Source organism: Echinops telfairi, unplaced genomic scaffold (genome assembly GCF_000313985.2).
Source record: "Echinops telfairi isolate 266 unplaced genomic scaffold, ASM31398v2 ScPeMD7_5868;HRSCAF=6743_0, whole genome shotgun sequence".
NCBI lineage: Eukaryota > Metazoa > Chordata > Mammalia > Afrosoricida > Tenrecidae > Echinops > Echinops telfairi.
In genome coordinates, this window is record NW_022109767.1 from 7,545,349 (window position 1) to 7,556,773 (window position 11,425).

Consider the following 11,425-nt stretch of genomic DNA (forward strand, 5'->3'; position numbering starts at 1 on the left):
CTTGGGCTTGAAGGGCAAGCAGAAATGGCACGCAATCAAAATGTTTGCTCCCTGCAATCTGGCTCTACATAAAGCACTGGCCAGAGTCCACACACTTCTATGTTCCTTTCAGTACTATTTTTGAATGTGAACTGAAGAAGGGGCTGAGCCACGGGGAAGAATGTTGAGAGTAAATCAAAGGCATACTTCTACCTCCTGAATGGAACATTCCAAACTCTTGTTGGCTTCCAGTGCAGAGTGCTCAAACTCCAGGCTACTTGCTGCTCATAGGAAAGAGCGCAAGGCCCAAAGCCATTCACCTACAAGAAAGAGTATGACGCAATGGATCATCCCATGCTGGATGCAGACACACAGAAACGGGACATCCCCACACTATAAACCAAGATGAAGTGGAAGCTTATTGTTTAAGCAGTTGGATGAAAACTCAGGTGTAGGTCAAGCTCAAGAGAAGCCTTCACCACATTTGGAGAGACCATCACATTCCCCAGAAGCTGACGGCTACCCGACAGAAGAACTCTTTGGGCCTCTGCACCAGTAGCACTCTTTGTGGAGAGTAACGGTACCTCAATGATTAAATCTCATCACATCTTTTATCAGTTACGCTGCACACCTGGCAAACTCTTCATAGAAGGTAAAGAAGCACTTGTCTGAAGTGGGGTGTTATTATTAGAAGAGAAGGCTAATTTTGCGCATCATTCTAGAAACTCTTACCTTGAAAAGACTGCTGGGCTCTATCCACTAGTTCATCAATCGGGTAACTGGCCAGGGTCCCTCTGGCGTGCTTAGTTTTGCAGTAGGTACAAGCATTGAGACACCTGTTCAAAGGAGAGCAATAAATAAGTCTCACCTATTTAGAGGCTGTGCACCTTTAGGAAAAAAGAAATCATACACTAAAATGCTGTTTTCGTTAGTGCTACTCTCATTTCTGTTCTTGAGGGGTTTACCTGACCTGGATTCCAGGAACTGGTCTCTCATGATAACATGGCCAAAATGTTCCAAAAAAGCCAATAAGGATAAATATTACATTAATAATTCAAAATACTCTTTACTAAATTGCTCCCCTGGGGTTAATTAGGACTACCACTGTAATGTACACATACACTCGGGGGTAGGGGGGGGAGGAGGGGGCAGTGTGCTTCAAAACTTTCATGGACACGTGGAAAGGTAATGGGATTTTTCCATTAACCTTTCAGATTCCTGACAATCCATGATATCAAAATGGATTGCTCACATTTTATAGAGTGTGTTCCTTCATGCATGTGATAACTACCAACTCCAACATTAGATCTGCTCTCTTAACTTTTACAAGGGAGGCCAAATAAACAAATAAATAATTTTTAAAAGGGAGACAGATTTGTTACAACCCACGGAAGTGGAAAAAGAGACGATGCAAAAGAGAATGAGTTCTTTGATACCATTTGGTTTAAAAACAGCTTTTCATTCCACCAGAAATTAGTGTTTCCCAACCACCTAGACATGACAAGGCTCCCATAAAATTGAGAAATTCCTAATAGGAACCTTTAGTCGATAGTTTCGGTTATCATCAAACAATTAAATAATTGTCTTGGAATAAGAACACTGAGCCAGTTTCTTCAACGGTCGCAGAACAAAAGATCTTTGAAGGTTAACTGGGGAAAGCAGCAGTCGAAAAGAGACTTCTATTGGTGGGATGGAAAAGCAAATTCCCGAACAGACTCAGGATGTTTCCATGGGAAGATAATAGGAACATGCCACACCTACTAATCTTTGCACAGGTTGCTTGAGATGTGGCCGCAGGCCAAACATTAACTCAAAATCGCAAAGAAAAGATATGACACATTTAACTGAGCAGTAAATCTCTGAAGTTTCAAAGTCCATCCGTGGTAAAATATATATAACTTGCACAGAAGACATGAGAGTGAGATAGCAATAAATTTTCAAAATTTAAAAACTTCAGTCTTTAATGTGTAGCAATCTACCAATCTAATACCATGAAACACCCAAACCAAAAACCATCCTCATTGCCATCAAATAGATTCCAACTGGTAGAGAGCCCGGGGCAGCCCTGGGGCGCAGGGAGTGCCTCTGGCTGCTGACCTCAAGGTCAGTAGCTGGAACCCACCATCTGCTCCAGGGGAGAAAGATGAGAAGGTCTATTCTCAGCAAGAGTTACAGTCTTGGAAGTCCAAGGGGCAGTTCTACCCTGACCTAGATGTTCTCTGAGTCAAGTGATGAACATCACAGAGAGCAAATCAACACTAAATGTTTAAAAATATTTCATCTTTACTCTAAAATGACATATTCCTGTTACCCTGGTGTTTGAGATAACCGCAAGAATCATATGCCATGAATTCATCCTCCATACTGATGCCTTTTGTTCTTTTTTAATGGAGGAGAGGAAAGAAGAGGCGGCGCGGGTGAGGAGTGGGGTGGGGAGGGTGGAGAGAAAAGTCAACTGCGACTCAGCCGTCAGCTTCTCTGCTCCAGGTCAAAGACAAATTTGAATAAGCAAAACTTATTTTGGACTCAAGTATTCACACGTCAAACTAGCACATTCTATTCCAATGCTGTGATTCAATTTTTAGCAACTTTGACAGAAGGGTAATCTTTCTTAAACATTACAAACTAATAAGCCCTTCATAAGAGCTACTGGCTCCCACACTGAAGCATCAACGAGCCAAGAAAATAAAAAAATCGCAAGAAACAAAAAGTTCACACACTTGAGGATGTGCCTGGCTTGATTGTTGAGAGAGATCGTGCCTACAGGGAGCCTTCAGCTTGGTAGTAAAAAGATTTCCAGAGAAACGACACATGTTTCTCCATCTTTCAAGCAAGAAGAAGAGACACAAGAAATCTGTCAGGTCATTGATAATGCTTGTTTCACAAAATAAAAATCTGTGAAATTAGCAGACTGTAGTTCCCAAAGCCCAAGTTTTCGGCTTCCTCTGGCCAGATTCCTCCTGTTTCAAATGACGCTCTGCACCCGGATATCAGCTCAAGCTTCCCCTCCCAAGTCCAAAACCTTCTGATTTGCATCTATCTCCAATGTTTTTTTCTGGAGTTCCTTCCCTTCTCCATTAAAAAAATAAAATAAATAATGAAACAAAAACCAAGACAGCTCCTATTTATGTAAATTATATATATATAGGAAATTCTTTATCACCACCCCCTATCAACGCTTGGAACAATATCATCACGACCTATCAAACATTGCTTGGTGAGTGGAAAAGAGCTAATAATAGAGAAGAGATGATTGCCCAATGCTTGCCATATTTCAGGTACTTGGCTATGCATTCTACAAGAATTGTTTCATATCTCTTCATAGCAATCTGAATACAGCAATGCTTTCCATAGAGGAAACTCAGGTGCAAGAAGATTTCAAAACTTGCCCAAAGTTATGCAGCTAGCTGATTCAACACCCAATCTTATCCGAAAGCCTTTTGTACTCAGTACTGTTCTTAGAACACAATCACTTTATTTAAGATCACATGATGGTGAACTTATCTCAATACTTATTAGATTACATCTTGCTTGAGGAGCCGACATCTATCCTACAAACCACAATGAAATTCATAGATGTCCAATCAGTTCCAACTCACCATGACCCTACGCGACAGAGCAGAAATGCTCCATAGAGCTTCCACGGCTGGAAGTCTTCATGCCTTTCTCTCGAGGAGCAGATGGAGGGTGTGGGCCTGAACCACGGACCTTCAGTTTAGCAGTGGAGGGGTGTTTAAAAAAAAGTTCGTTGAATAAAAAAGAGGATAATGAAATTTTTCTCTGAATTCTTTGAAGGCCCCTACCATCTATCTGAGCCACTGAGCCACTGTATTATCTGTTGTAGCATGTAACATAATGTCTTACATGCTATTAGGATACCAATAAACACTGAAAACAATTAGTTTCCTAATTGACTGAAGCAGCTGTCAAGCCAATGACCTGCAGAGCCAGGAGCTGTGGTAGGCTGGGGAAAGGTGGGCTGGGGATTATCATTGGACCAGCATGGGACAAATGCAGTGAGATTAAAGGGAGGTAAAGGGTTAATAGCTAGGGAAGTCAGGACGCAGGAGGCACCTGGTGCTAACATGGATCTTGTCTGGACGAAAGGCAGCTGGAAACAGGAAGCTACAGTTTGGAGGCTAGAACCATCCGCCAAGAATCCTACACAGGATATATAAACTTAACTCAATCTGTACGCCACGCCAAACAGACCACCCCGGAGAAGAAACCAAACTGTCTAAATCCCCACCAGAAACCAGCCATCTTCAGTGGGACCACCTAACTTTACAGTTTCCATCAGTCATTCCAGACCCTGAGATGTCACAGAGCAATGCGATTTAAAGGCACACACACAAAAGTGGCATTGCATACAGAGCTATGGCTTAGTCTTCCAAGCCTGTAAAAATAAACAATTTTAACTGCCCCCTCCTTTTCTGAGACCCCATTTTAGAAAGATAGTTACAAGTGTCAGTTTGAGAAACGTGCGGCATGTTCTCATGTCACCAGGGATCAACGCAACTCCATCAGGGCCTACAGAGATGACTTGCTGGGGATTCCTTATTGCCTTGTATTTCTATCATAACCGTACTGGAAAAGAAATTAAAAAATAGTTGGGAAACAGCTGTCTCTAACGGAATCAACTAAGCATGCCAATGGATGGCGACATGCTGTTAGGTACTGTCTAGTCAGTTGCCACTCAGAGCAAGCCTACGTTCAACAGAACACAAAAACCCGGCCTGTGCTGCAATGGGAGAGTGGTGGGGCTTTCTCCTCCCACAGGCTCGGGCCTCCCAGGCAGGTCTACCCCGTCCTATAGGGTCGCCAGAGTCAGCACGGACTCAATGGCAGTGAGCTGTGTGAAGAGGGCCGCACATCCTTATAAGGGTTACATTTGAGCCCATTGTGGCAGCCACTGCGTCAATCTATCTTTGAGGACCCACCTCTTTTTTCCCTGCCCTTCCGCTTTACCAAGTATAATGTCCTCTTCCAGGGACTAGTCTTTCCTGAGAATGTGTCCAAAACATGGGAGACAAGGGAACATGGAAGCAACATAATTAAGAAGCAGCAATGATCATTTAGGCTGGGTTTCCAATGTGTTCTATTTGTGGCTGGTCGTTTACTCCCTGGGAGACAGAGTCCCATGCCTGTAATAGAAACAACTGCTTTCTGAATGTGTTTACAAAAATAGCATGGGGAAAGATGATGAAATTCTGTCAACCATAAAGCACATAGTTTTCCAAATTTCTCCTCTATTCCACCTACACGCTTACTTTTAGTTTTATAAACAATGACAGCAGTCAAAAGAAGTAAGGCTAAGGTACTATCTATATCTTTCAAAGGCAGTGAGGGCGATAGCGATAAGTACCAAAGAAGAGTTGCTGCAAAGTTGGCCATTACACCTGGAGAGCGGACAAACCGACTCTCTGTGGTCTCTCTTTCCCTCACTGCCATCACGTCCGTTCTGACGTGGAGCAGCCCCACGGAGCACAGTAGGATTGCCCCTGTTAGGTTAAGAGACTGGAGTAGACGGTCTCCTCTTTCTTCCACAGAATGACTGGTGTGCTCAGAACTGCTGACCTCGTGATTATGCCTAGCCCAGAGCACCACCAGGGCACGTGCTTGAATGGACTTACAAATGTCTACATTGAAAGGCGGGATCATCACAAGAGAACAGTTTATATCCATAGTAGGTATGCGCGAGATCCAGACACACACACACACACACACACACACACACACACACACACACTGACCTCTCTACCCCTAAGAACATTTTATATCCCATAGTAGGTATGCGTGAGATCCAGGAGCACACATATACATTCTCATTCTCATTCTCTCTCTCTCTCTGACCTCTCTACCCCTAGCTGTTCTTTACAGCCTGGAGTGTGTCTGCTTCCTTGTTCTGTTGGGTTCATTTGTTGACCTACCAACATCTGTAGGGCTGGAAGAAACCCATGCATATGTATTTGTAAGAAGTACTATTATTATATTTGTTAATTTAAGTACTGTTATTAGATTTGTGAACTGAAGCTCCATTAATATTAGAACACTTAATTCCTGTGGCTCCATAGGTAGAGTCATCTATTAAACTAAGCAAAACTCAAGTGACACTTTCCAAACCTTCAAAAGCCAGTGCATACAGTGATCTCTATTCAAGGATTTACCTAAGGGTTAATCCCCTGAAGGTTTGCCTAAGCCACATGCTAAATCTATCGGTGAAAAAGTCTGAATAATGGATAACAAAACAGACCATAAAAAGTTAAGGAGCACCAGTGAGGAGAGCTATTGTTTTCGCTTCCTCAGTGGCTCTGGAATCTGACGTCTGTGAGGGTGAAATCTCACAGGAAACACGGGGCTGGAGTTAATTCTGTTACATGTATCAGGTACCGTATTTCGGCGCCTATGATAAAAGATATTGTTCTAGCCCTGGTCAAAACATCCTGAGAAGAAAAAAAAAAGCTTCTCTTCCAACAGAATCAAAACCAGAAAGCTACACGCAAGATCATTTTCTAACCTGTGTGGGAAAAGAAAACTTCATTTGCTTGGGAAAAATAATAGTGTGAGTAATCACATAAAGAAGAGAGAGGAGGTGTTTAAAATTGAAATGGAAAAGTGATACTTCAGCATCCATGCACTTACCTGCCATTTCCATTTCAGCTAATTCCTCCAAATTCAAGAGCTGCAATTCTAATTAGTATCCTAATAACTTAAGTGAAATTCAAGGGCTGGTCTCGGCCTTGGGAGATGATGGCGCAAAACAGGGCCAAGAAAAAGTACTTAATATTCACTAGTCAGGGAAAATGAGCAAGCTGGCAGATTCCTACCATGCCCTCCACAGGCGACCAAGCCGGCTGCCCAAACATCCCTGACAGGAAGTGTTTCCCATTTAGGAGCTACACAATAATCAACATTCCAACTGCTCAGAGCATCTTCTCCTTCGTGTCTCCCAAACCAAAATCCAAGCCCACTGCCACGCAGTTGAGTTTGACTCACTGTGCCTCAGAATAGGGTTTCCAATCAGCAAATCTTCATGCGTGCTGACAGCTTCATCTTTCTCCAGAGGAGCAGCGGGTGGGTTCGACCTGCCGACCATGAGGTTAGCATCCCAATGTTTATTCCACATTTCCACCAAGGCTTCTTCCTTCATATACAGAGTACCTTTTCTCCTTGGTTGATATAAAAACCCCTATCAATTCAATAACAGCTCTTTTCTAAGTGAAGCCATTAATTTGCTCCTATTAAATGTATCACTCAATCCTTAATAATCATGTGGATTTCACAAGCATTTGGATGCTGTAGGAAAAAATGCGTGGAAGAAATAGATCAGTTTGAGAATGCTAGTGGGTAGCATCTACCACTTGCCTGTCAGTATATTCTACTGTGATGCTACGATGCTGGTATTTCGAATATCAGCAGAGTCACCCATGGATACAGGCTTCCAAATGAAGACAGACTAGTTAGAAATACTGGGAGATCTGCATTCAAAAGCCAGCCTGTGGAAGGATCCCAATGAATAATGTGAAAATGAGCCCCTAGGTCAGAAGGCACTCGAACAGCACAGAGACTGTGACAATAGACTCAGATCTACCAACAATTGTGTAGATGAACCAGGGAACATTTTGTTCAATTGTACCATTGCCATGTTTAAAAGGATCGATGGATAAAATATAAAAGTCTACCAAAGTGATGGATCAGGCCAGGCTGAGTGTTCACAGTTCCCAAATGGTAGAAAACAAATGATCCGACCAATTCATTGCCATAGAGTTCAAATGTTGACTTAGAGTGGCACTGCAAGACAGAGTAGAACTACCCCCATAGGTCTCCAAGGCTATAAACCTATCAGGAGCAGAAAATCTCATATTTCTCCAGAGAAGGGGCTGGGGGGTTTGAACTGTTGAAATTGGGGTTGGCAGGCCAACACATAGCACACTATGGCACCAGGGCTCCTTAAACAAATGCTTGTGGTGGTTGTTCGGTAGCACCAAGTTGGTTTGGACTCGCTGTGACCATGTGTACAAGTCACCGAGAAAAGCACTAGGACAGCCTAGATTTTAAAGGACCGCAAAATAGCTTAGTTCCTACAATACATGTTTATTTTGGTGTTTCCCAACATACTCTATTAGAAAATTCTTCCTTCTCTATCCAAATAATTCCTAGGCTTAACGAGGGGTGGAGGGAGATTAAGATTTTTCAATATAAAGGACTTTTTTTCACCCCTCTAATTTAGTTTAGTGAACCCATATCTAAGGACTCTCTCTGACCTAGAAATAGAAGAAGAAACCCTCAGGTTGGAAGGCACTCCAAATACGGCTGAGGAAGAGCTGCCCTCTCAAAGGGCAGTAGACCGTACTGAGGAGGCTGGAGTAGCGCCTGCAGGAGGAAAGCCTACAAGACCTCCCTCCATTTGCTGATGGGGCATGGCTCAAAATACCAGAAACTGCTGCAGCCCTGTATTAGTAGTTGCAACTTGGGATGTACAAAGTACGAATTCAGGAGAACTGGAAGAGACGTCGGATGGTGTGAGACATGATAAAATAATAACAATTTATAAATTATCAAGGGTTTAGGAGGGAGGGCGCTGGGAAGGGAGAGGGAAAATGAGGATCTGATACCAAGGACTCAAGTAGAAAGAAAATGTTTTGAGAATGATAATGGCAACAAATGTATAACTGTGCTTGACACGATGGATGGATGGATGGATGGATGGATGGATGGATGGATGGATGGATGGATGGTGATAAGAGTTGTATGAGCCCCCCAATAAAATGATTTTAAAAAGAAAAAAAATTAATAAATGTTCTCCTTAAACTATTAAAAAAATCATCTGCATAAAGATCGATATTCTCACGTTAGTAAGCTGACATTCTGAATCAGAAAAACATCAGATGAACTACACTGGGAATGAGACCACCAAGAGGAATGGTTTCACATTCATCACCAGAAGGGACATTTCAAGATCTTGAAGTTCAATCCTATCTGTGACAGAATAGTATCTGGCCGCATACAAGGAAATTCAATCAACACAACTATTATTCAAATTTCTGTATCAACCACTAAAGCTAATGATACAGAAATTGAAGAAATCTACAAACATTTTTCATCAGATATTGACCAAACATGCAATCAAGATGTATTGATAATTATTAGACGGCAACATTGGAAACAAAGAAGTAGTTGGAAATACAGTCTTGGTGATAGAAATGAAGATGGACATACATGATAGAATTTGGCAAGACCAAAAACGTCATTGCAAAGAGCCTTTTGCAACACAGACAACAACTACACACATGGGCGTCTCCATATGAAATACAGAAATCAAATTGACTACATCTGTTGGAAGGGGCAATGAAGAAGCTCAGTATCAGCAGCTGAAACCAAGCCAGAGGCTGACTGTTAAAAAGCTCATCAATTGCTCATATATAAGTTTAGGTTAAAGTTGAAAAAAATTAAAACAATCCCACAAGAGCAAAGTACAACGTTGTGTATAATCCACCTCAATTTCAAGGCCACCACAAGAGCAGACTTGAAGCATTGAACACTAATGACAGAAGACCTGATGAGCTATGGGAGGACATCAAGGCCATCATTCATGAAGGAAGGGTCATTCAAAAGACCAGGGGAAAAAGAGACAGGAAAGAAAAGATCGAAGTAGACTTCAGAAAAGACACTAAAATGTCGTGTTAGTTGTAGAGTAGCTAAGGCATATGGAGGTAATGATGGCGTCAAAGAGCTGAACAGAAAAATTCAGAGGGCTGCTCAAGAAGACAAAGAACAACATAACGGAAGGTGAAAGACTTAGAGTTAGAAAACCCAAAAGAAAGAACACACTTCGGCTTATCTTAAAAGAACGGAGGGAAAAATACACGCCTTGAGTTGCAAGATTCTATGGGTAAACTAATGAATGATGCAGGGAGCGCTGAAAGAAGATGGAAAGAATACACAGAGTCAACTTACCAAAAATAACTAGTTGACATTCCACCATATCGGGGGGCAGCATATGAGCGAGAACCAACGGTCAGAGTTTGACTTCATGCAATATTAATGCCAGAGACCTGAAGCACTTGCTGATGAAGATCAAGGATCGCAGCCTTCAGTATGGATGACAACTCAATCTCCAGAAGGTCAAAGTTCTCACAACTGGACTAATAGGTAATGTTATGATAAACACGGAAAAGATTGAAGTTGTCAAGGATTTCGTCGTGTTTGTATTCATAATCAATAGGCAAGGAAACAGCAGTCAAGAGATAAAAGACACATTACATTGGGTAAATCTGCTGCACAAGACTTCTTTCCTAAAACAAAACAAAAACTCACTGCCACTGAGTCAATGCCAACTCGCAATAACTCTATACAGAAGAGTAGAATTGTCCCTGTGGGTTCTACAGGCTAATTCTATGGAATAGAAAGCCTGTGTTTCTCCCAAGTTGGTTGGGATTGAACTGATGACCTTGTGGTTTGCTGCCCAGAATGTAACCACTAAGTCACAGACATCTTTAGAGTGCTGAAAAGCAGGAATATTAACTGTGAGAATTAGGTTGAACCTGACTCAACTACGGTACTTTCAATTACCTCAGATCCATGTGAAAGTTGAACATGAATAAAGAAAACTGAAGAAGAATCAATGCTTTTGAATTATGATCTTGGGGGAGACTCTTGGAAGTATCTTGGACTGCCAAACAAACAAACAGTGTGTGTTGGAAGAAGTATGACCAGAATGCTCCTTAGAGGCAAGGATGGCCAGAATTCATCTCACATACTTTGGATAAGTTTTCCAGAGAGAGACCAATTCCTGGCGGAGAACACCATTCTTGGTAATGCAGAGGCAGTGGAAGAGAAGGCCCTGACGAGATGGACGCACACAGTGGCTGCAACAGTGGGCTCAGACACGAGAACAATTGTAAGGACGGCCCAGGGCTGGGGAGTCCTGGGATCTGTTGTGTGTGTGGTTGCTATGAGGAGGGCCTAACGCCACAGCACTTAAGAACAACAGCAGGGACTCTCTGATTTGAAGAGAGTGAAATCAGTTTAATTTTTCTGAAGATAATTTGCAAATGTTTTTAAAGCCTCATCATGCTGTCCTCAGTAATCAATCTCAGCATAATTTTCTACAAAACTTGATAGATTTGTATGCAATGTGGAAAGCAATAATCTTTTGGAGTACAAAAAGAATGTAAGAGTCAAACCCACTGCCCTCGAGACAATACTAACTCATAGTGACTGTGAAACTGGTTAGAACTGCCTGTGTGAGTTTCCAAGACGGTTAGCTCTCTACAAAATTAGAAAGCTCTGTCTTTCTTTCAGAGCACAGATTCTTCAAAAACAACCTTGCTGGCATTATAGCAAGATTTTATATAACACTTAACTCTGTGCAAGGCACTTTTTAAGCACGTGACAAGTTTTTTTTTTAATAGTTTTATTAGGGTTCATACAACACTTATCACAA

The 11,425-nt window shown here is 42.0% G+C and overlaps 1 protein-coding gene across 1 annotated transcript in view; it reads right to left on the minus strand.

The window, feature by feature from the left end:
- CDKAL1 (CDK5 regulatory subunit associated protein 1 like 1) overlaps window positions 1–11,425 on the minus strand; it is a 768,993-nt gene that overhangs the window by 435,863 nt on the left and 321,705 nt on the right. Inside the window, exon 8 of the mRNA XM_045295775.1 lies at window positions 712–815. Coding sequence (XP_045151710.1) covers window positions 712–815 — 104 coding nt within the window. The remainder of the gene's footprint in view (window positions 1–711; window positions 816–11,425) is intronic.